This window comes from Aphis gossypii, chromosome 1 (genome assembly GCF_020184175.1).
Source record: "Aphis gossypii isolate Hap1 chromosome 1, ASM2018417v2, whole genome shotgun sequence".
Lineage (NCBI taxonomy): Eukaryota > Metazoa > Arthropoda > Insecta > Hemiptera > Aphididae > Aphis > Aphis gossypii.
In genome coordinates this window covers 14,569,538-14,597,537 of record NC_065530.1, presented here as the reverse complement: position 1 = coordinate 14,597,537, position 28,000 = coordinate 14,569,538, and the positions used below count along the sequence as shown (strand labels likewise).

The 28,000-nt window shown below is 26.1% G+C and overlaps 1 protein-coding gene and 1 long non-coding RNA gene across 9 annotated transcripts; one reads left to right on the top strand and one right to left on the bottom strand.

Moving 5' to 3' along the window:
• Position 1: 1 nt before the first annotated feature.
• LOC114122496 (uncharacterized) lies at positions 2-25,836 on the top strand. The gene is made up of 3 exons (XR_003592288.2): positions 2-64; positions 196-267; positions 24,641-25,836. It is a non-coding gene; the product is annotated as an uncharacterized LOC114122496 (long non-coding RNA).
• LOC114122495 (arylalkylamine N-acetyltransferase 1-like) lies at positions 16,687-27,965 on the bottom strand. Of its 8 annotated transcripts, none has more exons than XM_050197644.1 (7): positions 27,769-27,965; positions 24,042-24,200; positions 23,806-23,987; positions 22,929-23,229; positions 21,122-21,328; positions 18,833-19,121; positions 16,687-17,085 (listed from the first exon to the last, which is right to left on the bottom strand). In XM_050197644.1, the coding sequence occupies exons 4-7, from the start codon at positions 23,191-23,193 to the stop codon at positions 16,884-16,886; spliced, it is 963 nt and encodes a 320-aa protein (XP_050053601.1). In that variant the 5' UTR covers positions 23,194-23,229; positions 23,806-23,987; positions 24,042-24,200; positions 27,769-27,965; the 3' UTR covers positions 16,687-16,883. The 8 variants fall into 8 exon arrangements, with proteins under 8 accessions (XP_050053601.1, XP_050053600.1, XP_050053607.1 ...); XM_050197643.1 differs by lacking the exon at positions 27,769-27,965 and adding an exon at positions 25,110-25,193; XM_050197650.1 differs by lacking the exon at positions 27,769-27,965 and adding an exon at positions 25,110-25,193 and having other exon boundaries at positions 22,945-23,229.
• Positions 27,966-28,000: the final 35 nt, after the last annotated feature.

Here is a 28,000-nt window from a genome sequence, read left to right as displayed (position 1 = left end):
TGGCCTCTCGAAATGACAAACTACATATAGCTATGTACAAAACTATACAATAATAAAAAATGAAGTAATATTAAATAATAATTTATAAAATATACACATACATATCTTACGTTCACTCTTTTCATATTTATTGTATTAATCATTTTAATTTTAATTAAATTAATCTAGTGTACTATATTGTTATGTTGTGTATAGTTCATAGTTAATAATACAGCGGCAGTGGCGAGCGGTTCATTAATCGAATAATTTGGCGGAGTTTGGCGGAAGGTATTATAAAACATTTATCGTATTTTAATATTATATTTAATAACATTAGGATTTTACATGATTGTTTTATGTTTATTTTAAACGTATTTATTTTTCTATTTATTTTGCGGGATATTTCTGAGAAGGTTTTTCATGATTAACAAAAATCACTCCTCTGAATCATTTTACCGCTGTCATCGAATTTCTGTTTACGGGCTTCAGTAATAATATTTAGTATAATTTGCTTGTAAACATTATCAACTTAATATTATATAGCCATATAGATTCCGATGTGAATAATCTCTTATTATTTTAATACATTAAAATAACTGTACCGTGGAGTTTGTGAAACGCAGTTTGAGGGTTTTACCCTATTTTATGTTAATTTATATACTACCGGGGTAAAGTGATTCACATTTTTACGCAAGTTTTATAATCGTAAATTCGTAATCATCAAGGAGCGTTGTGTATAGGGAGCAAACGATTGTAAAGAATATTATAGTTTAAATATAAGATAATGATTTCAGTGATAATTTTTTAAAATATTTGTAAAATTAGATAATTAGAAAGTCGACCACCAACTTAAACTCTAAGTATACCTACTTAAAAACCTAGTGACCTTGTGGATTGTGCTATGCAAAATTTCAGAGTGTTCTCAGTGTATCTTGACAAATGACAGTCGGCAGATAATTTCCGAGAGCTATAAATTATTGTCTGTATCGTGAGCGTTTTGATCGTAGATACGTCATATTTCATTTATCGCGATCTATAATATTGTTATTGTTTGTGCTGTTTTGGATTGTTCTCCAGTATTTACTGTTTTATTAGATATGTAAACATCTTACAGTGCACATAAGTGACTTATATATTATGTATTGTGTATTTTATGCGTACAATATTATTATAATTAAATGTCTGTTGTTATTAATCAGGAATCGCGAAACGGGGCGTCGTTATATTAACAATGATGCTAATCATCGACATCATAATATAACATCTCCGTTTGTCTCGTTGTATTTAAATCGTTTAAATCTGAATCGTTTGAACATTAAAATAAAAAAATAAAAAATAAAATAATTATAATTATAACATGTAGACAATATATAGGTACCTACTTATATTAAATAATAAGCCATTTTCGTAATTATTATTATTGTTATTTTTATTTCAGAATAATTCAATAGATAGCATATTAGCTTGGAGTAAATTATAATTATAAGAGTTGATACCTATACTCAAAAAAGCTAATAGCTAGTATCTGATAAACGGAGTTCCTAGATAATATGTATAATTTGTTTTACTACGTAATGTTTATACGATTGAAATTATATGATAAAATTAAATTACAAATTATATAATATTATTTTAAATTAACATAAATTTTACAATATAATAAAGTTGGAAAAATATGTATATATTTATATTTAAGTACACATAGTAACATTTATAATTTGATTGATACACTTTTTTTCATCAAGGTCATTAGTTATTTTACTAATTGATTTTTTACGTATTATTTTATTTATATCATTGCTCATTTGACCAGCCTAGTATCACAGAATTCAAAATTCAGCTTTAAACTTTTTTATTTTGCGATGACTTAATCGTTTAATTATAATATGTATATTGAGTTAGATAGGAACGATTGAGGTATTCATTGGAGTAAGTTACCGTAAGTACTTTGTTTTAAATTATGTACAAATATATACGTGGATGGTGGATGTTGTACTAAATACTAATTGAACATATTTGTAGATTTTAAATTTTGTTGTGAACATTTTTGTTTGATAATAAATACCTACTTATAAGTCATACTATTTTTATTGAATAAACCGCAAATTTTGAGTAAGGTTCTATTAGGATATGCTTTAGGCACCTATTACTGAGCAAGTAAACTCAAAATGTATATATTTTGCGTTTTTGTCGTTATTTTATAAAATTATTTCTTTTTTTAATGTCTTAAGTTCAATGATGTATAATGACCTACCTAGTATCTACTTCAACTGTAAAATTAAATACATAAGGGAAATGCGTTAATTAAAAAACTAAAAAATTTTGTTTGGTGAGTATACTAAAAAGTTATAAAAATAATTATAATAAGACTTATAGTATTCTTAATTTGTTTTAAATTATATTTAAGTACTTGGGTAACCTACTTCTTATTTAAAAATATATTTAAAGATTAAAAATTGAAAAATCTCAATCTAAAGCTGTTCATTTTAGTTTACCTATTATTTACTAATTAAAATGTACACATTTTGTTTTAATTTAAAACGTTTAAGTTAAGAGAAGTAAAAAAAATATTTAACTTCTGGAAAAAAAAATATAGGTATCCATATTTTTTTATTCATGTTCTTGCTTTGTGGTTTTTTTTATATACATTTAACATTTAAAATAAAATGATGATACTGCCCCAAGTTATGGAGAAAGCACGTCATTACATTTATTATTTAAAATATTGTACATTAAATTAAACTCTTAATTGATTTTATTTTCAATTTAAAATATCAGTGATTCAAAACTTCAGAAAAATAATAATACTCAAAGCAAAATTTTAAACCTAAAATGTTAGCCTTCAAAAAGTGAAAAAACCAAATTCTTTAAGCAACTTATCTTCACTAACCTTGTATACATATAAACATATTATCGTGAAAAGTTAAAAATTATTCATTATTTTGTGCTCTATTTATTTGTTGGTAGTTGGTACTTTCTTATTTATGCTTAGTACATATTTCTTATAAGTACAATGCGTAGTCGCATAGATATATTTTGGTACACACTAATACCAAGTTGAGCGAATTTTTGGGAAAATTAGTTAGTATTATAGTAAAGACTATAGGTCATAAAATTGTTTGAAAAAATATACATACTTATAATGGGATGTATAGTGTTTTAACATGGATATAATTTGTTATTTAGAAAATAAACTTTGCTTAGAAATATTTTTGGAATAAAATGATTAACACCATTGTGAGCTATTTTACAATTTCATTATTTTTAATACTTTTAGTTTACCTATGTCCTATATTTTAAATAATTGAAAAACCAATTTACTCTATCTTCTTAGTGTATTTTAATTATTTACATTCATGCATTTTAATTAATTATTATTATTAAGCATAATAAGTTATAATTAAATTAATTTATTACAAATTATATGGTTACATTGTAAATAGGTTATTTTTTAAATAGGTACCTACCTAGATATAATACCTATAGTAATTTAAAAGAGCGATCTATACATTTTTCAAAACTATAACGCTTAAATTGATGGTTAAAATAATGATAAATCTTGATTTAATATCGATTTTTAGTCATTTGTTGAATTTAAATAAAAAAATAAATCGAGACGGTCGATGCTCTTACAGGTTCACCTATTATTTATTTTTCGATGTTACATACCAATAAGGTAAATACGTGACGTAAATTCTAAGATGTATTCTTATGGGAACTCTTTTTATATATTATTATACTATAGCTACCCTTATTCCTTAACGATTGATGTACATTGATGACGGTTTAATATTGCTCACATTGAACAGTAATTTGTATGGGTTTTGTCTCAATTTTTATGAAATGTTTGTATGAATATCGAGAATCAACTAAAAATTACTATAACAATAAATTAAAAATTAGGTTTCATCAGTGAAATAAAATCGCCCCAAAAATGTGTTGTTTTTTCAAAGAATTATATTACAATAATACACCGAGAATTGCTCAGAACCGTGGATTGAATATACTATTATCTATAGTAGTTATATTATATATGTGTTAAAAAAATAAATGCAAATATGTATTTGATATATAATTTATAATTACGGTACCAAAATACTAAGCGCAGTGTTGATGAAAGAGAATGAAGCGAGACGACCATGTAAGTTTTTTGGGCGCCCGGGAATTGGGCCACAATTCACCTTTTTTTCCAAAGGTATACGGTAATTGGGCCACTAAAATTTTATATTTATAATAGGCACTAGGTAGATCCGGGGATTATTACATTTTAAATTGTACCTAATAAAATATATTTAATATAATACATATTTTTATATAAATTGATACAATTCCCAATACTGCAGCGCATAATAAACTTTACTTGAAGTGACTGCGTATGCCTTATCAAAAGGTAATAAATTATCCAATATCTTATGATATAGAATTATCAATTGTCATCAAATGAAATGGATAAAAATCGTCATATGCGTAGTATGCAAAGATTATGAAACCTAACTCGAACTATAATTCCATCGAGTCTTTTCATTCACATTTCAAAATAATTTTTATATGTTACATCCAAATATACATAGTTTTTTAAATGTTTTATTGCAACTTCAATCAGAAGTTTATATTAAGATAAGAAGTATAGGAACAATAAAAACAAGAAAACGAACTTAAGTTCGACAAAATTTTATTCTTAATGAAATTAAAAAATATGAAGAAGGGGGAAAAAACCCAATTTGAATATTTACAATTTGTATCATGTTATTTAAAAAAATTATTTCATATTATTTATTATTTGACTGTCTTTATGGATCTAAAATCTTAATGTTTTGTATTATATTTTTATGTACCTATTAGAAAATGCTTTTTCCATATTATTAATTTTTTGACTAACTTTATGGTCCTTATATTATATTTGTAAAATGAGTATTGGTATTCTTTATAAAAATTATTTCATATTTGACTAATTTTATGGACCTTGTCGTATATTAAATTAATTAAATCTGTATTGAAGTATTTTAAAAAATTATTAATTATTTGACAAATTGTATTTTTATATGTTAATATATATATATAATAAACATTATATTATATTCATATTAATAGTATATTTGTGTGCTATAATTTTATGGCCTAATCTCCGGATACACTTTAAAAATATAGATTTAATTTGTGGCCCAATTTCCGGGTAGAAAAATGTTAACAAATATTTTATACAAATCAGGTAGTTAAAATGTGGCCCAATTCCCGGGTGCTCAGTTTTTTAATAGGATCTTTTGACTTGTATTTAAGAACTCAATGCAACATAATAATACTGTACATGGGTTAATATTATATATATTATATTATACATGATATATAATTAATTAGTATCATTGATAGTATAATTACTAAAAAAAAAAAAAAAAATGTTTATTTGCACGTTGTTATTTTAACTTGTTAAAAATCAAATTTTACTGACCGTTTACAAAGCGTAAACATTAGGTACACACAAAGTTACCTTAGTCTACGTCAAAGTAAACATTGATATTGACTACGTTAGCGATTAGTAGTTTACCTACAGCGTAAGTGCATATAATAATATAACTCCTCCATAAAAACTTCGGTCTACGCATTTGTAGCGTAATGTTTATTCAACAGTCGTTAAACCAAATAGGTAATATTTCTTGTTCGAGGATAGAGTATATGTAATACACTATATAATAATATTAGCTTAGGCTTGATAAATGTTACGTTTTGTACGGACATTGCGGAGGGACACGCCGCGAAGATCATGTGTACACTTGAATTACAATGAATTACACGTATGACGGCCAACTCAGTTATTACAAAGCAAAATAAAAAAATTTAAGTCATGGAACGTTTTTCGAGTTCGCAGAAGTCGTGACAAACGTCATTAATTTTGGTGGACGATCGTTCAATCATGGTTTGACGTTAATTGTTGTTAATCGTTATCATTGTGACGTCCAAAGTATCCATTTTTGTTTTTGTTTTTTTTTTTTTTTTTTGCTAATGACGAGCTAAATCACGGTATTTTGAGCTCTTATACGTGTTTTAGTATAATATGTTTTGTTTGACGTTACTACTATACGGTTAATCGTCGTATATAATAAACATATAAATTAAAATACGGTTGAACGACCATCTTCTGCGAGTTGTAGTGTTCAGTTATTAACGTGTTCATCGATGGTTCAAGGATAGACGTCGCTATTTAGGTATTATTATTACTATTATTATTATCATCATTATCAATGATATTTTGAACCAAAAATTAAAAACAGTTTCTTCGCATGTAATATTTTCAATTTTGGACATTTGAAGTCATTATGAAATTCATCTAAAAAACAAAAATTTACAGATTATTTTATAGTTAATAATTTATAACATTTTTATTTTAACATCTTAGATTTTTAAATTTAATAAAAGATTTCTTATAAGTTTTTCTTACTAAAATCCGTCGCTCTACGTCACTGTGAAGCCGGGCATACTTTATGAATTATGATGGAAGTGTAGTGTTATTTTTGCAAACAAGCAGTCGGAATTGCTGCTTCGGGCGAAAAAACTTTGATAATAAACTGCTCCGCTAAAAAGATGTGTGCATGAAAATAATTTCATACAGGTCAGGTTAGGTAACGGAATGAAGAGTAGAAATTTTACCCTTTCTTACTTTAATGCTGTAATTTAAGTTAGATTGGGGCATGAATGAAAAATAAGTAATAGCCTAACCTACATGAATTAAAATTACCTTTTAAGATATTTATAATTTCCCAAAACAAAATAAAAACAGATTTGTTAGACCTAGCCCCCTAAAAATTCTATTAACTATCATACATTTAAAAGTGTTACATTGCGACACCACTATCATATCATTATCTTCGCGGTATCAGACTATATTTATTCTTATTCTTTTAGACTACCACATGATATTAAATATTACAAACGTATCTACTAAGTTTTACTATCATCGTGCGGATTAAGCTAAGAAATTGGGAATCCTCTCCTCAATTCAGAATTTTTGATTTCTGACTAGTGACCTAGTTTTGAGAATTCGTTTTTTATTTTTACACGGCTTATTTAATTTTTCTATATAAGTGGGCTCCATAGTTTGGTGGTTTGGCTCCTAGCTTTTTGGAGGTCAACATTTTTAATATTCCAATTTGTTTTTATGTCACAATTTAAAATGCTATTGTTTGAGTTTATTTTTTAAATAGTTAACATAATGTTTTTAATGTTTTCACAGGACTTGAACTACCATGGGGTGTTTGACTACCATCTTCCCTTTTTTCGGTTTATATACACTCTTGCTCACTTTACGTCTTAGCAGAGATGGCCCATGGTTTAAACTTTAGACAAAACACCGCTGTAGGGACTCAAAGATGATCCACTATGAATATTTCGGTTACCGCGTCGAACGAAATGACGAGACTTTAAAAAGTCGTACGAACTATTATTATTATTTTATTCTTAGTTTTTGGAATAAATTCGAAAACGGTTTGTGTATATAAATGTGTATTTCATTACTACGACACAGTTCGATATTTTATTCAAGCTCGGATCATTGTATTTTGTTTCTATCTTTTTTTTCGTTGGTTAAACAAATATCACAAAGACTTGCTACCTACTCACTTTTTAATTTGCATTTATGGTTATATGTATTCAATTCGTATCTCGTCGTCATCTATTCTGTATAACATACACATTTTTTGTACAATTTATTCTATTTATGTTGATATAAAAAGAAAACAGTATTTTTTTCTCTGCGTGCGGATATCGTCCTAAGTGATTTATTTAGCTAGATGTTTACGTACCATATTATTATGAGTAATGTAATTCCATGATAATTTATGTTTTAAAAAAAATATTTTAGTAGGCACTAAAGTTGATTTGTGTCGTTAATAAAGTAGTTGTGCACTTGTGCTTGTGTATAATTTTGTGTTGATGCGTTCTAGAGCTAAATAATTAACCAATAACCATATTAATAGCTTTATAAATACCTACTTCCGTAACGGCACATTTTTAGTTATAATTTTTGTAAAAATTATAGTCATCTATAAGACAGACATGATTATGCGTTTAGCTTTCAATGTATAATTACCTGTTTAACAAATAAAATTTTTACATTGGTGCGTGCGCAGATTTAGTTCATTTCACTATATGTTTTTGAGTATGCAAGTAAAATACTTTAAATTCAAAATAATATAGTGTTTATTTTTGTTTGTTTATGCCAAGTTCCGAAGATCTTTCGTTGAAAATGTAACTTCATAAGCGTGCACCATTGTGTTGTGTACATATTTACAGTTGCAGTATATACCCAAAAGATCAGAACCGTATCTTACAGTCTATATAGCCTATATAGATAGATTTTGTGCGTGCGTCTGTGTGAGTATATTATATATTGTGTAAGATGGGGTTTACATTTTTATATTATATTATTATTGGGGTCTAGATCTATATGTGAAATCAATAGCTTACAAATCAATCACTTATATAGATGTAAAATGATGCAAAAAATAAAATCACTTACTAATTAATCACATTTAACTTTTTTCAATAAAATATTATTTATATATATATTAGCAGAAAAGATATAATCAGTTAATGTCAAAAATGACTAGTCAATAACGACAATTCCTGATTTAGCAAGGAATTGTCATGAATGACTAGTAATTGACGTTAGTTCCTAAACAAAGAAGGCAATGATACTAAATATTGTAATAATACTAAAATATTAAATTAATTAATTATTATTTATTATTTATTTATTAATTCCTAATAAAAGAAGGCATTGACGATAAGTGATAACATTACAAATTAAGTTCAAAAATAAATAATATAGTACAATACTTATTATCTATTTATAATGGTTGCATAGCAAATCCAGGGATATTTTCGTTTTGAAAATACTGGCAACGCTAGCCCTTGATTTCCTTTGAAAATGTATTTGAAAATTTTATATTGGCAATAGATTTAATACTTATCTATACGGATTCATAACATTGCCTAATATAATACGGAAATGTTGATAAAACAACGAAATATCTAACAATGCCTATTCTTTCCAGTCATTGTCAACAATGACTTGGATATCACGACAATTCCTGAATTATCATCTTTTCCGATAACATATATAAATAAGCCAAAATGTAATAAGTATTATACGCTATAATTAATATTAATTTGAATTATTGGTACATTATTGTTACGGAATTGAGTGAATCAGCATTAAGTTATACGATAATTAATTCTAGATTTCAAATTTATAATACGGTTATCTATTCGTATTTTTATACTCCAAAACATTTATTTCGATAACATATTAAATTGTAACATTTACTCGTATTTAATCTGACTGTTACTAAATTTAACTACTTTAATCTATTTCTCGGTTGTCTTGTTATTTATTAACTTAAATTACATTATTAATGATTTTTAACAGTTCATTTTTGAACATAGTAATCTTACGAAGGTTTATTGTTTTAAAAATAAAATTACACTATAAAAAATGACTGAATTTCAATTATTTGATTAATTTTCTATCTAATATACTTAAATATATTCAATAATTTGCAATTTTCCCAGAAATATGCATTAATTTGGATGTATAAATTTGAAATTTAGAACTAACGCATTATAAAAAAAATCGATTTTTTGAAAAAATTGTTCTAAATCAATTACATATATTTATTAAATTTGCACTTTAATTGTATTATAAGCCCATGTTCAATTCATAAAAATTAATATAAAGATAAATACAATAAAATAAAAACTGTTATAATCTATTAATTATATTTAAAATCACAAAAATCATATAGTACTAATATTCATATTGTCGTTAATGTCAGTACGATACGTGTAGGATACCATTAATCGAATAGTATTGTATCTTTCAGTACGTGAATTTGTCATTGCCAAACCATTAAGTCTATATTATTATGTTCATTTACGGTGTTCTGTAGATACATTTTTAACCTCCGTTATGTGAATTATCATTATTACTTTTCATTCTCTGTCGCAGTTGGTATACATGTGAGTGAAAGCGTAGCTAAAATATTTGGTGGTTCGAAAGGACGTAAAAAACGGTATCATCGTATCGGCGGGGAGCGTCGTGAACGGGTTTTTCTGTGAAAAATCTTGAGTTTCTGTAAATTTATCGAGTAGCTACGATTTTATTTCACCCAGCACAGCGTTTAAAATACTTTATTATAGAATTATATACAATCCAAAATATCATTCCGGCATGTTTACACTTTAGCCATTTTATATTTTTAATTTTACTATGTATCTAAATGCTCAATTCATCATCGACATTAAAATAATATATAGTTTTAATATTTACAACGTTGGATAAATACGATAAAAACCAATTAAAAAATATATTTTTCCAAACGGACCTAACGATGAAATCATAATACAATAAAATTATTAACACAGTTATAAACTTGACGAAAAAAAGTACCTAAAATGTTGACAAATCATGTTTTTTTTAACATCGCTTAAACTTGAATTCGAAATTCGAATTCTGTTTACACTCACTAATCACACTTTTTAATAATTTATGTCATACTGTTATAATATTATACACGCCACAATATTTTTAGAATTCTGATCAGCTTAATGTTAACTACACTTTAACTTGACCAGATATTTTTTTGTTGTTGTTGTTTTGATCGGCAAGGTAATAGAAAACGAACTACAGTACTTGAGATGTTTGCCTACACAATGCGAGTTGCTGACATTAATGTTAATAGTCTTATAACAATAAGTTTAAAAGACAATAAATTTAAACAATTTAGTAAAAAAGCAATTTGTGATTATTTCATTCCATCTAATTATTACCGTCCATAGGTGATAGTGCTACATATGCATTTATTACTCGATTATAATTGAATGTACCTACTTTTTGTGTATCTAAAAAAGTAAACGTGAATCGTGTTGATGAAAAATATCCAATGGTATAGTTTTAACAAAGTGTCCATAAAGTAATTTTAACAAAATAAAAAAAAGAAATTGAATCCATTTTAAGTCATAATACAATTTAGTAATACAACCTATATGCTCTATTTACTACTAATAATAAAAAAAATTATCAATAGCAATAGCAATAATATAATGCATAATTATGTACACACGTTTTTATGTGTTTTTGTGTAAAATACTAAAATGCTACAATTATTTTTATCCGATTGTTGAACTCAATAGCATTTCTGTGTATTATTATTATCATTTAATACGTTTTTTTAATAAATGTAACAACTACTGTACTTACTAATTATGTACTTGTCCATTAAAATAACAATAATTGATAGACGATAAAAAAACACATTAAGTAATTATTATTTATATTTGAAATGTTACATATATATACATAATATATATATTATACATAGTTATTATCTTGTATTGTTGTTTAAGTCATGGTAGTTATTTAAACAAGATGAACATCATAATATTAAAAAAATATTATTGTATATTATTTTCTGTATCAACTATCGAAATTGCGAAACATAATTTATCGTAGTTTATACCACTAGATCGCACTGATATAAATAGTTTTAATAATTAACTATTGATAATATTAGGTACGAAATTAAAAATACCAGTATTTGACCCGGAGTATTTCCGAAACTATATTTTAATTACATTAGAAACTCAAACCGGAACCAGTTCTAATATTTGTCGATTGATTATTTTTTGGTTTTAAAAGGATTTCACACTAGGCGATTCGAACGATTGCTTCTACGGTTTAAATATTAAAAAAAAATTTACATTTTAAAATATGTATTGGAATTTCATTGGGATAACTAGAAAACATTGTTTGATTATGACTGAAAATCGCAACCGAACGTTAAAAAACAAACATGGTGTGTGTGATTCGGTGCGACCATACGCTACCTACCGAAAGCACGTCTCGTTTATGTGTGTGAATACAACTTAGGGTTGTAAAAATGCAGTTTTAATTTTGAACGATTAATAGCTACGTTTTAAAAACGCTGACGCGCGAGTTCGAATCGCCTAGTGTGTAATATCCTTTACATTTTAATCGCTTTCAATTTTAATTAACTATTTTATATTATATTTAGGTGATAATAATTGAACCATTAAATTTGGTTGATTTCGTAAATAAATGTTGTAAAAAAACACGTATTTATAATTTTCTATTTATATGGTCTATAATAGTTTCAGGAAACAATAAAATATGAGAAATTACCAAAATAAAAACAAATAAATAATAAGTATATTTGTCCGTGACCTGTCAAGTGTATTATAGCCAAGACCATTGTCATAATAATTATGTACCTATATATACATTACATAAAATAGTCAAAAATATGCAACCGTATAAATTTTTATTAGATGTGACATATTGACATGGACTAATATATCTACCATATTATTAAAATTTACAAAACTATTTATAATTTTTATTTATTAAATATATAATATAATATTGTACTTTAATAATTTCTCAATAATATTTTGTAAAAATAAGATAGGCATAATGGGAAGGAAGTAACGAAGAATTAGTACTAGATATTGATTAATATTTAATTCTTTTAAAAAATGCACGACTGATAACTTTGTTTTTGATATTATTCAAATATAATTATTAAAAACAGAAAAAATCTTAGTATTATATTAAACAATATTTGGAATAAATATTAGTCGTTTTAACTTATAAGAAAGAACCTTACAATTTACAAGGGAGGGTGACCGACGTATAGCATTTAAGTTAATTAAGAAACTATAGGGACTGTATAAAATGGATAATAATTACTTATTTGAGTTTCTTTAACCCGTTAAGACAGCTATTATTTGGATCTCATTATTTTTGATAATATGTATGACGTTTGTACTTGATTTTTTTTTACCTTTTTTTTAAAAAAAAAAAAAAAATACATTATTGGTATTTACCTGTACCGGAACTTTATCCTGATATTTAAAAAACCGGTAACAAAATTTTTTTTTCAAAACTTTTTTAACCTTTTCAAGAATCGAATTGTAACTGAAACTTTAAATATCATTTAAGTTCCAAGCACCGTTTGACATCATATTTTTTGTGTTTTAATTTAATATTTATTAAATTGACAAAATTATAATATAAATAGATCATTTAAATTGTAATTGAGAGTTTTGTTTCTATAAATTGCTTAAAAACAATTCATTTTTATAAGCTCAATTTTTCACTTATGTTTTGGACGTGAAAAAATAAACACCTTTTCTTAAAAATTGTTTCTCTATGAATTCTATAAAAACAGTTAAAGAGTAAAAAAATCATATTTTTAACTTAGGTAAATTTTGACTAATGGGACTAATTAAAGTGGCTTTCAGAAATGCGGTCATTTAAAATAATATTTATAACTTTATAAACCGCATTGTGACACAAAGCTATAAATTGTACGATCAAAAAAATAATCGAGAACTTAATAATTTTTAGTTAATGAAGTGACACGACGACTGCCAAGTGGAAAACGTTGGTGAGGAATTTCAAAAATATGTTATATTAAAATTCAAAATTAGTCACCCGGACCAATTGTGAAGTCAGTCCTGTTATTCAGAATAAATGTCAAACCACATCTTCCATAAACATAATTGAATGTTTATACAATACATAATTAATTCAGCCTCTTATATTAAGTTACTTTATAATTATTATCAACAATGAAAAATTCGTATAATTTATATTAATTTTTAAAGACTGTTGAAAAAATGTTGCTATGTGATCGCAAGAACAAAGAATTTTTGTATAAAAAATAATATACACTTTCGTAAACAGCAACCAATTAATCATATTTGTCCGTAATAATTTCAAAAGTGTTAGGTAAGAATTATTATTATTATTTTTTGTATTCAAAAGGTAAAGGTGCTCCTACATCGCCGCCTGGCTCAGTTGCCTCTGCACCAAAGTATTTGTTTACACTAGTTTCTGACTAAATCACCTCTTGGCTCTTTTAAAACATTAAATATTAAAATACACAATATTCTCTGTTTATATGACCCGAGCGATATTGATCAATCACGTTGTGTAAGAGTTAATAACAAAAATAATGTTTATAATAATATCAAAAGCATATATTTTTTAACTTCTTCAAATTGGAAGGTACCTATCTTGAATTTTATTTTTCTACTTTGTAATTAAAATAATGTATAACAAGTAATAATTATAAGTTATTTCGGTTCACATTCAGGATGTATAATAATATTATGTAAAGCGATTTTGTTATATTATATCATGAGATGCTCGAACATTTTTTCTGCTTTCTATATCTCGGAATATTTTAATTATTTATTAAATTCAATATTCTTTTGTACTTACTCGTTCGTTTAAAATAATAATTATTGTATTAATCTGTATCGTTTGCGTAAGCTTTCATTAATCGTTATAAATAATTATAATTCGTATAAACATAATATATAACTTGAAAAACGACATAATATTTATATTAACTCAAAGTGAAATGATAATTAGTCAGCTTAATGAATGATAATTATCCGACTATGTTACATTATTGTCACTCTATTAATCTAACTCCATAGGTACCTAATTTATTACAGGGCCATTTTAGCGCGCCGTCCATATAATATTATGATTGCGATCAGAAACGCGAGAGTGAGACAAATTAAAATAAATAAACTTAATCAATAGGTCATGAATTAAAAATATATTTCCAACTATGCCAATAGAATAAAATTAATTATAACTGTGCATATTGTGTGTGTATCTGCAGATTGCAGTGCATTTATTATTTTTAACGTAAATGTTATTAAATTATTATACTTTTATGTCAACATTTGACGTGCCTAACATTAATCTATTAATTTCAACTTATTATTATTAAGACACATTACACATCTATCTTAAATTTTAAACTTCTAATTACTTGATAGTATAACCACCAATTGCAATTAAATATGAATTATGAAAATCCGTATGTTCTATTGATGTTCGAGCTGTTATCGTATAAGCAAAGAGAAAATCCTGACGAATTTCGATCTTTAACATTTTTGAGTGGCATATTCAAGGTTGCAATCTTTGTTTATATTTTATAATAATAGTTCGCAAAAATGGTCGTTTTCCCGGTATACCTATAATACGTATACGTCACTCTAATAAGTTATAATTACTGTAATTTACTATATTACATTTCTATGTTTCAAAACTGTGCGTTTATAGTGGTCATTGTGTACAACACTCGCCTTGTCATTTTCTATAATATTACGATGATCATAACAAAAAGACAATATCTCGAGGTTACATACCGGAATAATAATAATAATAATAACAGTGTACTGTAATATAGTGTAGCAGTACTCGAATCGCATTTCCTGAGGATTTGTGAATTAGCATTTAAATTTAGACAATTAGATTATTATTATTACTATTTTTTTTTTTTTTGTTATTAATCATTAATTTAATTATTTTCACTGTAAATATACCTACAATGCGTCGTAATCTTTACCTACATATCGACAAATCCATATATATTTATATCATTTTAAATATTTTTTTCCATACACGAAATTATTTTGAAAATCTTTTTCTCAAATTTATGTTTTGTCTATACACCATACCTACCATTAATTTGTATTTACATATCTGAATGTAGTTCAATAATTGTATCATAAAATATACAATTGGTAAAACCTATTCTAGTAATCAAAATAAATCGTACCCTAGAGACAATTTACAATCACCTACGATTAAAGTATTACGTTATATTGGTAAAATTTAATTTTATAATATCGTTTACCATTACCGATATTGAAAATAATGGCGATATTGTGTGTTATATTTCTACGACTGTAAACTAATGCGCTACCGGTTTCCTAAATATTAATAGGTATCACATCATGCATTGTAGTGAAGAATTATACGATCTTCCATTGTTTTTATTTACTTGTGAGGCTATGCCATATTTATCATTAAATGTCAATCAAACATGTGCACCCTTAAAAAATTGGAAAACTCTCAGTACACTACATATACATACAAAATGTATTGCACACGGGTTCACCATGAAAAATAAATCACTCTGTATATGGCGCACGGGTGTCGTTGGCGGAGATGGATTCACGATGCGCCAAAATGTACGAAATAGACTTTATACATATTATGTTGTACAACCGACAGTCCTGTCGGCAGCTGGAAAGGCAACGCGTGTAATAGACAAATTCGTAAAGAAAAAAAAAATTACCCCAAACCAAAACAGAACAAAACTGTGTCTTACAAATACGTTAACATCAACGTCGAGACGGATGACAGCAATTGCGGTGGCAGTGGTGGTGGTCACCAAAGAGACAGTCTTTTGCCCACGCCATCAGAGAAAATCCAACATCTGCCCCTGCTGAATTAGAAAATATAAAATGTATAGGGTGTATTTTTTTTTATTGGCACTAATTTTTCGGAAAAGTATTTAAAATGTTTAGATAAATGGAGTAGTGAACCAATATTTTGTTGAGTATCACTGCAGCACCACTCCACTCCTTAATTTGGAGAGCTCTTAAGTATAATTATCAGAAATCGGTAAAGTTCATCTTAATGCGTATACATCTTGGTAAGCCGTAGTCAGTACTTTGTTGGTGAATATTATAAATGTAAGTTTCAAGATTAATAATATACTAATACTATTAAGTAATAAGTAATACTATTTATACTAGCATCAAGTGTGTACCTATACATCACAATAACTATAGGTATATGTATATACATAAAAAAAATAATAATTATAAATAAAAATATTTCTTGTTCCTTGTGTAATAAATTTCAGATTATATTTGTATGTTATTTCATTATTATGTATTGAATAAAAAATTTAGTGTTACATTTATATTGAATATCTATAGCGTTGAAACTGTATATATTTATATAATAATTTTTGAGTTTAACCTGTCGCATAATTAATGAACAAATATTGATTATTTTAGAGGAGTAATAATTGCACTTTGATACATTCATGAGGAGGCTGTACCGCATCAAATACTACTTTGCCTCTTTTGTCCACGTAATCCGAATAAGACAAGGAGTATATACATTGAAATCCAAATCTTTCCATAGCTTTTGCTGCAAAATAACTTAAGCACTCCACGTACATCATTTGATACCCCAACTCTAATGCCAACTCTCTAGAAATAAAATTATCATTGGATTAATGTAGTTAAAAATTGTTAAAAGTGTTAAACTGACAATGTACGAAAAATATTAATAACTTAATACATACTTTTAATTTTTATACAATATAAAAATGAATCAAGATATCTGGAATTGGGTTGTTCATAAAGAAAAATTAATTAAAAATTGATTGCAATAGAGCTATAATAGACTAGTGGAATGCAAGCGTTTGCGTTAATATTTTGCAAACGGAATATGAACGCCAATCATTTATATCAAAATATAACATGATCGACAATTTTAAACTTGATCGATTTTAGGTCGTTTAGGTGAAATTCTTTGATGTACTTTGAAATATTTTTTTTTTTTTTGTTCATTTTAGCTAAATTGTGGTATAAAAAAGTTTTTTTAATTTTACAATATTTAATATTTTAGATTCTAAGCGGAACAATTTATGTATTGATTTTAGTATTTTACTACAATTTTTTTTTTTTGGTATATGAGTACACGTTACGTTGTCGATAAAATTTTCAACATGAAGGTTGATTTTGAATAGAAAATTGGATGTAGTTTGTTGTTTAAGATCAAAATAAAAAATTCTTAGTATTTTTTGTTATAATCGGCAAAAGTAAACAAAAAATTAAGAAAAAAAGAGAATTTTCACGCCGAACCAGATTTTACCTAAATTGATTTCTTTATTTTGTTATAATTCAAAAACGAATAACTACAGCTATTTGCATTTTTCACCAAATATTTATACTATTATTTTCTATGTACAAAGTATAGTTCAAAGTACTTTGAATTTTTCTGAGTTATTTATAGACAATTAAAATTTTGCTTGAATGAAATTAATTATTTAAAGATGTATCACAATATTAATTATTTTTATTTAATTTAAACACATTATTAGAAACTGAAAAATTTTACATGTATTATATTTTTATGAATTTTACTATACAAAATTACATTTTTGATTTCTTTCAAGATATTATTATCTATTTATACTATATGAATCTATTTTTATAGTTTAATGGTATTTACAGATAGATGTTAAAAAATTTTGAGTTTTATAATAAGTTCATAAATGATATAAATTTATATTATTATAATAACTAATTATTACATTGTTTAAGGAAAAAATTACATCAACCTACCGTTATCCGAAGTACCTTAATTGGAATGTCTCTTCATTCCTGTATCATATATAAAGCCACTATAATCTTACAACATTTACACTTATTGTAAAAATTTATTTACAGATTGTGGATTAAAAAATGAATGTAAAAAACCTACTGTTATACTAAATGTAAAATAAATGGCTATATAGTTACGTTTTTGTTAAAAAAATGACACATCATGAAATATAACTATTGGTATTGTAGTCTATAGGTTGAAAGACTGTTTCCTCTCAGAGTTGTTTTTCGTATACAATGATATTATATCATTGAATTAAAATTTAATGCATCCTTAATAATGAACTATTTGACACATATCTAATGTATAGTACCATTCTTGCCTACTTTTTTTTTTTTAAAAATATGTGTTATGCCAATGATTTCAATACAGGCAACTTAATTCTAGTACCTATTTATTATTTTATATATGTTGAAACTTACGTCCTATAACTTTTATAATTCAAAATAGAAATATGAATTACTAACTTTAGAACGAAAGTAAACATTTTTTTGTGTAAGCTATCCAGAAATTGCTATGTTTTAGAATAAAAATGTATAATAAATTATGTTTAATGTAGATATGTACTTTGATTTTTTCACAAGAGCTTTGCAAACGCCTTGTCCTCTATATGCCTCATTAACTGAAATAAGCTTTAATTCCATTATACGATCTACGTCTATGTTTGGATACTGCCCAAATAGATCAATATCTCGTCGAACTTTGTTTAATAAAACCTCAATGTCATCAAACCTTGAACTTGGTTCAAAGTTCTCGTCACCGTACTGTTGTATTAGATAATCTTCCTTGCTCATTACGCTATTGAGAATGGCACCCATAATTTCACCAGTTTCAGATACTGCCATTAATGATAATCCTTAACAAAAAACAATCTTATTTTTACATAAGATTATGATACTTGAATTTATTTTGTTTTAAAAACTTTGATTAGGTATTAAATTATAATATATTATAGTATTTAATATGTAATATATTATTATAAGTGTTAAGACAATAATTATCCATTTCAATTGTATACCATTTTTTTACTTTGCTCCTTTTTGTAATTATTTCTCAATTAGTTTTTTTTATTTGATAATTTATATTAAAAAAAAATAAATAAGTTATGAAATAAACGTTCTTTTTAATGAATGATAAAAATCTTATTAATTAAACTAAATGTAAAAATATGGTATAGGTAACTTACATTTTTTTGTTTTTTCTTAATTGCAGTTTTTTGAAATTGTTGAGCTATGTCAGTAAATAACTAAATGGAATAATTACTTCTCATGCTTATTAAATCAAGTTACATGTTATACATATTTTAGATTCTGAGTGTAGCGATCAATGTATTAGCTTTACAAGAATACAAGTATGTAATTTTTTTTATCTGATTGTCATCACTTTTAAGAACAGTACAAATTCTTTAGTCTTTAAGCTTTTTGAGAGTGGTTTCTGTTTGAAAATTGAATATAGTTGATATTTTGGTAGAACCAGCTTAAAAAATTCTTTTACTTTGTGCTATTTATATATATTTTAAATTTTAAAATGTTCAGTTATTTTTTTGTTTTATGTATTTATGATAAAACTATTATTTTAAACGAAATAGCTCAACAATTTAATTTATCATTATACATAAGCTTGTTTTACAGATTTCTAAAAATATCAAAAATATATAAAATTAATTTGTGTTCAAAGCTAAATTTTAATGTCATTAAATATTTAAATGGATAATAACGATTTATTTTTAAACAAATTTTATTATAATTGTACGATTCAAAGAATAGATTTGTAGTCATTTAAAATATCAGTTATTCACTATTAATTAAATTGCTATATTCTATACACAGTCAAAGATTTAAAATATTTAAATCAATCCAGGCTATTACATAACCGTAATTTTATTTTTAAAGTACATTTAATCGCTTTTCATAAACTAATCAGTCAGACTCACGGAATTTTTTTAATATTTACATTTTTAAAGCTCAATCTTAAATATTAAATATATTGTTTTTAATAAGTTAGTAATAAAATTTACATCAATCAGGCTTATACACTTTTTCCGCTTATGATAGTTTTTCGTACGCAATTGTGTATGCATTCAGATCAAAATAGCGAAATTAATGATGTATTGCACTATTATGATTATAATAATTATAATTATTATTAATTTTAATATTTCAATTATGTTTTTAAAAGTTGTAACTAGATATATTATAATTTTAGTAGTAATTTTTTTGTACCAAATATTTCTCTATCTTCTCTTAAAAATCATTATATATTTTTTAATGATAACTTCTCAGCAAAATACTGTTTTTGTTTTGATTTCTCTGTATTTTCTTTGCAGCTATAGTAATGCTTAATATATTTAAATATTAACTAATGAATTATTTCCTAATAAAAACTTGTTTTATTCCACTATAAATTATTTTTGATTCGTCTATCGTGAATTTCACATTTACTATATCGTTGGATAACATCCATTAAACTGATATGCTTGATGACAATAGTTATACTTGAAATTTACTAGATAATAAGAGAGCCAATTTCTTGATTTTTATTTTTCTGTTTATGCATTTCAAAAATTATATCTTCATGAATAAATAGAAATATACAACCGAAATCACTTAGAAATGATAGTATTTTTATCTAGTTTAAGAATTATTACGTATATACTGAAATTTTAATGCTAAAATAGCAGGTATTAATTAAATAGTTATAACAATTTAATTTTTTTTTGTTACTCTCACACACATAACACACATATAAATAAATACACATATATATATATATATATTACGTTTTAAATTAGATTTATATTTCTGTGACTAATAATTGTATAATACTCTATTATATGAAATTAATTTATCAACTCACCGGTATACAATAAATTGGTGCAAAAATTTCGATATTTTAACACCGATTCTTCTTCTTTAAATAATTCCACACTTGCATTTAAAGGTTCGTCTTGAATAAAATATTTTTCAATAGAATTAATTACACCTTGTTCATTAGAACTACTAATGGGAACTATGTTAAATGAAATTTTTGTTTTTTTCATTTTATCCATATTTTTCACTATCTCTGAAAAAATAATATACATAGTCTTAAATTCACATTAGCTGGTAGCTATTATGTACTTTTTAATTAAATACCTAACCTTTAAAATTTGTAAATTCTGAATCAATGAATATTTTACATTGATAATAATTATGCTTTTTATTTATTTTTATATTTTTGTATTACGTTTTACAGTAAAAATGTTTCAATATTCAACTAAAGAGTTAGTAGTAAATAGGATCTAATTGGGACGGTGGAAAACCAAAATTAAAAAATCCATTATATTTTTCAAAATTATTATGAAAAAACTAAAAATAAATAGTGAAAAAGGGAATATTTTTCCAAATAAGATATTGATAAGGTCGATTTTGTTATTTTATTGTAGCTCAAAGAAGAATCAATTAAAATGGAATAAAACTTGAAAAAATGGCAACATTTTGATCTTAATCATTTATTAGATAAAAATAGATTAATTTTTTAAAATATTTTTATGGGTATTTTAAATTGTTGATATTTTTAGTTGATTTTTAAATTTTGCTGATAAAACTAGTTTTTAACTAAATAAATTTTAAAAATGTAATTCGGAATAGTATAGGCAACACAATGCACATGTAGCTTAGTAAGTCAACGTTAGAGACGATAGAAACTTGGTAGTAAATATAACATGATAAGACACGTCAGGATACCGGTATTCACTTTCGACAGATGAATTTTTAGGAAATTGAACCGTATTCAGATAGTGAGAGATTGGACAACACGTACAGCCATGTAGGTGAAGATGAAGCTGACACAGTATATAAGAAACCAAATACGTGAGAATAAAAAGCTTATAAAATATATTAAGCTAATATAGCAAAAACGACAGTACTGTTTTAATCATGTTATCATATTATATTCTAATTGAATGTATAATACATATGATGATTTTATAGACAACTATAAGTTGAAACTAACTTATTTATAAAAGGAAAGTAAATCAATAAATGTATAATATTACCATAAATATTAAATAAACTAAAGAATAACTTCAGAAGTAGAGACTCGCAGCTGTCTACGCTCAGAATCGTTTTTCGAAAAATAAAAATATTGCCCATAAAATTGAAAAATATTACTTACGTTCAGATTCAAAATGCACCTTTGCGTAAATGTGTAAATTATTATTATTATATAAAATATTATATTATTTACAATAGTTTGTTTTTACAAAAATAAATTGATAATAGGTAGATTTGGATTTTTAGTATTAAATTTCACTCGATATCGGTACTCTTATAGTCTTATCGTTACTATGATTATATAAATGATCAAATGCACTATGAATATTGAAAAACTTCATTGCTACTCCCACCAAGTTGTTGATTAACGATTTATGCGATGTAACCACTAAAAACCAAGTAGATACCTACCTACCATATCACAATATGATCAGGGTGGGTGGTGCGGTTTGATCTTAAATCATATTATATAAGTGTAATATAGTATATGATCCAAGCATAATACTAAACACGTTTGTATTACACGCATGCGCAAATGATGTGGAACAAGTGTGCAGCGCAACCATCGTTTATTACAAGCTATATCGATAGCTCGTCCCGTCTATGAGTATAAGGTTTATGGTATCTACCTATACTGTAGTGTACCTTGAAAGGCTGGATATTTACGATAATCTTTTTGAATGTTTTGCACCAATCCGTTGAACTACAGTTCCCTCGTTTATATTCGCGTGCAATGACGATTATCAACAATAATAATCGTATATTAATAAAACATCCAGAGTTCATAATATGAATGTATTGTTTGATAGTTAATTGTAAGATAAATCCTTTTTTGAGTAGCATTATTAAAATATGTATATCTGAGTGTCCACTATCTTGCTGAAAAATTCCCATTTCAATCTACTGTCATCTTTGTCGAAATATTTCGTACTATTATTTAAACAAAACACAATATATATTATGTAATAACATTTTTTTATCCCAATCTTGTACTTATTGAGTTAAGCGTTAATTGATACACAGGAGACGTATTATATTACGATTAGCACTGTACGGAGTAATTTTATTCTAGCTAGTAATCGTATACATACCTACCAGAATAAACAATAATTGATATAATCGTTTCACGATAATAATTGTGCAGATAGTAATAGTTAAATAGTTAGATTGGTCAATACAGTTACAATTTCGTTAGTCAATAATGACCACGTTAATATAAGTGTTGCTTAAACTATTCATAGAGTACCTAATCTACAGATATTGTAATTGTTTTTTTTAACTCGAAACTGTTTAAAAGCAAAATTGTACTTTCAGACATGGTAATATGAAAAATGAGGAATTTTTCACACATTCTGTAATTCGTGCAATATGCTACCGTCTATGTTTTATCATACAATAATTTATCATAGTATTATAGTAATTGTGTAATATCCATTATAGTGCGTCAAATAGTTATTATATGGGAATATTATAATTATGAAAATATATTATATTATAAATACTCACATTACAAACGCAGAACTGGCTGTACTAAGGTTGTATTGTTAAATATGACGATGATAAAATTCAATTCTTCTTGAAAATAATGAAAATAAAACTATATGCAACTGTAGTTGGCATTATATTCTTAGGCAGTTTCTGATGATAACGATGCTTTTACATAAATTATGGTATTTTCTGATTACCTGCTAATTAAAAGATTATGTACGGTTAAATATCATCACTCAAGTGACATGTGTTACCGATATTATTATTTACAAGACTAATGCGATTTAATTTACTGTTCATTATCACTTTGCTTAATAAAATAATTCTATTACTTTTATTTGGTGACATCCTGCATAATATATAGTATGTTACAATATTGCCATCGGTATTCAAACTTTGAACTATAAAAGGAACTAAAGAAACAATAATTACAAGCAACATAAGTTTTTACACTAGATAAAGTGTCTGTATGGACTATGATTGACAAGATGTTGCTAGACATATTTGAGTTAAAAGTGTGCCATTTGCCAGAAAGTAGGTTTTGTATAATATAGTTTTATTTTTGGAGCGGATTTTCATCAAGAGCAGTTTTTATAAAATTTGCCTTATTATTACAAAAAATGAAACAATATCTATTCACAGACAATTAAAATAAATACATGAAATTTAGTTTTAAATTTTGTTATTAAATTAGATCATCTTAATTTATCATTGATTTATATACTTGCATGACTGGGTATATACATGATTCTAAGCTACGGCTTACGACTAATATTATATAATAGGCACAAGGTAAAATAGTACTTAATACTAATATATTATATTTATATCATACTCATTGGTTTGTTCACAGGTCTAACCAGTAGCGGCTATCTCGAAAAATTGTACAGGTGCTTTTACTTAAAAAAACCTAGTACAAACAGACAGTACCCCTATAGTACTATATATTAGTACTACCAATATTTAAAGTTTAATTAATTTTATTTGAGGTTTTGTCGTATGATTGTTTCTAACAAAAAAAAAAAAAAAAAAAAAAAACAAAAAAACCTAGTAAGTATAAATAAATTTATTTAAGAATGCTGTTCTCAGTGTGAGGAAAAGAATTTAATTGAAAATTGAAAATAGTGCCTGAATTTTTAAATTCATTGTGAAACAAGCTTGATATAACAGTAATAAAAAAAAAAATAATAATAACTGCACGACGAGCGACGGTGTGTGATGTATATGGTATATCGAAACAGCAGTTGTCCATTTAAACTGTGTAAAATACAGACAAATTTGTTAAATGATATAACTAATTTTCTAATATATAAATTAATTACTAGTAAGCTCCAAAACATCAGAAATATTGTGTGTAATGCACTTTTGTAAAAATCATCAAAATCGTAGGTACACTTAGAAATTAAGTTATAAATGAAAATATGTGGAATTTTTAATGGAAGTTTATATTGAATTCAGAATCATAGATATATCACGGCATTCGTTTCTAGCGTCGTCGTTGCCATAGATAATAATAATTCTTTATTATTATTATTATTTGCATTGATGATAAAAATTAGTGAAATTACAACAAAACCCTTCGTAAACTACGTGTAAAAATGGCTAAGCAAAAAAAAAAAATAAAAGAGTTAGACATAGAATATTATTGATAGTTAATTTTTTATAAGATAAAAGCGCATAAATTCACATTTATAACATTTAAAAATGAATAATTCCTTCTACTCCACGGAAGTAAGTTATTAATAATAATCTTTGACACATGTTTTTTTTAATCTGGCCACAAAATCGAGTAACTATGAAACAATAAACAGAATTTATTGACACTGTATTGGGTATACGTAACGGTGATTTTCCGAAAATAATCAGTCTTCTTCGACAACTCAAGCCTTCAACATCTAGAAGAAATAAAAACAACCAAGAAGAATCGTAGTGAAGAAACCGACCAGCAGAACAAATAGTTACTACGACGATCAGACCAGAGACAAGTACCCAGCGCCGGATACAAGGTAAGTATAAGTGGAATATGGCTCCTGGCGATACCACTATAAAAAAAACGCGCCTATGCTAATACCCCTAGGGTGGTGTGGAAATTTAGCAGTCCTAGATAAAACTAAAACGTATGTAATAGTAATACTTGAAAATAACTGTCACAGGATACATGGATAATATAATGGGGGAAAAAAACCGATGGCATTCGTGAGAATTGAACTATTATGGTCACTAGTTATCTATATTCTCGTTTGCTGCAGCCGGTTCTGTGACAGGTAGAGTGCAGTGTTGTATAAATATATAAATATAATGTATAAACAACCGTGATGGACAATTTAGATCTAACCCATTTAAATTAAATTAAAATAAACTGATTTCATAAAGAATACTTTAAAGGATAATCACTCTTTCCAAATCTGTAAAATAGTTTTAGACACGTTTTAATATGTCTATTATTGTTTCGGGACTGTAGCTAACGATCGAATAAAATAAAATAATAAGTAAGAGTTTATAGTGTACCTACATGTTATTATATGCAATTTATCGTAAACATGATGATCACCTAATTATATATATTTAAAACATGTATTTGTTTCATAATTTAGTATGTTATAACAATCGGTTAGCATTGTTAAAACAGATCTATGCTTTAGGATACCTGGTGAGTAGTGTATCATGGTGATTTTTTTTACAGTAAAAATAAAAATACGATTATATTGATATCTAATTATGAATGTTTTTTGAATTTTGTCTACATAATTTGAAGTAATTACAAGAAAAAAGTATTATAGATTTTACTATATTTTTTACCATTATTATGTTTTTAAGTCTATTACTTAATTGAATGACAAAATATATTTTTAATTTCATATTTCATCGCACATTATATTTTTTTAAGAATTTAAATTTACTTACATAAATATCGAATTTCAAATGAGTAATTAATTAGTCATACGTGTTTAACGTTTAGAGTGGAGTGGTTATGGCCCACTTACACCTAAACTACTAAATACTAGGTAACTATATAAATAATAGTAATAATAGAAATTAAGTGGTATTCGATTATTGTACACTCAAATTCTCGGAAAAAATATCAAAAATATTCAGCTTCAAAATAAACAATAATACTTCTCGAAAAACATATAAAATTTAATGAAAGATAATTAAAAAAAAAATCTTGAACATATTCTCCGAAACTAAGACTTTTCAGGATAATTAGAGCTTATACTGTTAAAAGACTCACCCTGTACATAGTATTATATTAATATATATATATTTATTCCCGCGATAAGAGGATAACGCGCAACATTATACTATAATATTATGACGTACTATTATGTGGATATAGGCTTAGGCATAGACTTTCAGGGAATTCAAGCGATGGTCGCGTTGAAGATTGCCTGCGCACGTCGTCGGCAGCGGGAAATCGGAATGATTAAGGTCGACACCGAGCGCATGCATATCATAGTAATAAGACGTCCGTGGGTCCTGTACAGTGATCTGTATAATACATATATTTAGGTTCGTGGTACAGTGGTACGGAATTATTATTATTACAGTATAATCTCCAACCCGAGAGTACCCGGCGACAAGAGAAGCGCGGTGGCGCTATATTATTAACATCATCGAATCTCTACATCTCCTAAATTATACTTTTGACCCCAGAACGCCGCGCAAATAAAATTGGTTTGCCAGCGTGATCCACCGATGTATCTATGTGTAGCTCCGTAACGCACCTCGGCGAAACGACGTCTGTTTATACCGTCATAACAATATTATAATTGTTACGCGGTAACAGTTTGAAAAGGTTGTCTACGAGTCTATCTCTGATGCGGCATATCAGTGACAGATGATTAATATTAACCGGGGGAGGAATATGAGAGGATTTGTACGTCAATAATATTGGACAAAACACCTGGTTATATCTAGTATAATTTAACGGATATAAAATAAAATGAAATACAATGTTCAATATAATATATTTTACTTTACCGATAATGTCTTACTGGTACACGGATCATCGAGTTAAAGCTCTGAAACAAGACTGACTCTGCACATGGATACGTATTATGCAGTTGACCGAAGAGTTATAATTATTATTTGGGCTCGGATTTTAAAGCATAGTATGCTTATTTTTTTATATATGAGATAGAAATCTAATTTTTATTATATAAATTCGTTTCACGCCATTCTGATTCCAAATAAACCAATTTATTTTTGCTTT

Bases quoted from the DNA above. Each gene is read 5' to 3' on its own strand.
- LOC114122495 (XM_050197644.1), bottom strand. From the start codon at position 23,193: ATGGGAATTTTTCAGCAAGATAGTGGACACTCAGATATACATATTTTA. The intron at 19,122-21,121 runs GTGAGTTGATAA...TTTTTTGTTAAG, and splicing joins CACCAATTTATTGTATACCG to GATTATCATTAATGGCAGTA. The intron at 17,086-18,832 runs GTACATATCTAC...TTTTATTTCTAG, and splicing joins GCTCTTGTGAAAAAATCAAA to AGAGTTGGCATTAGAGTTGG.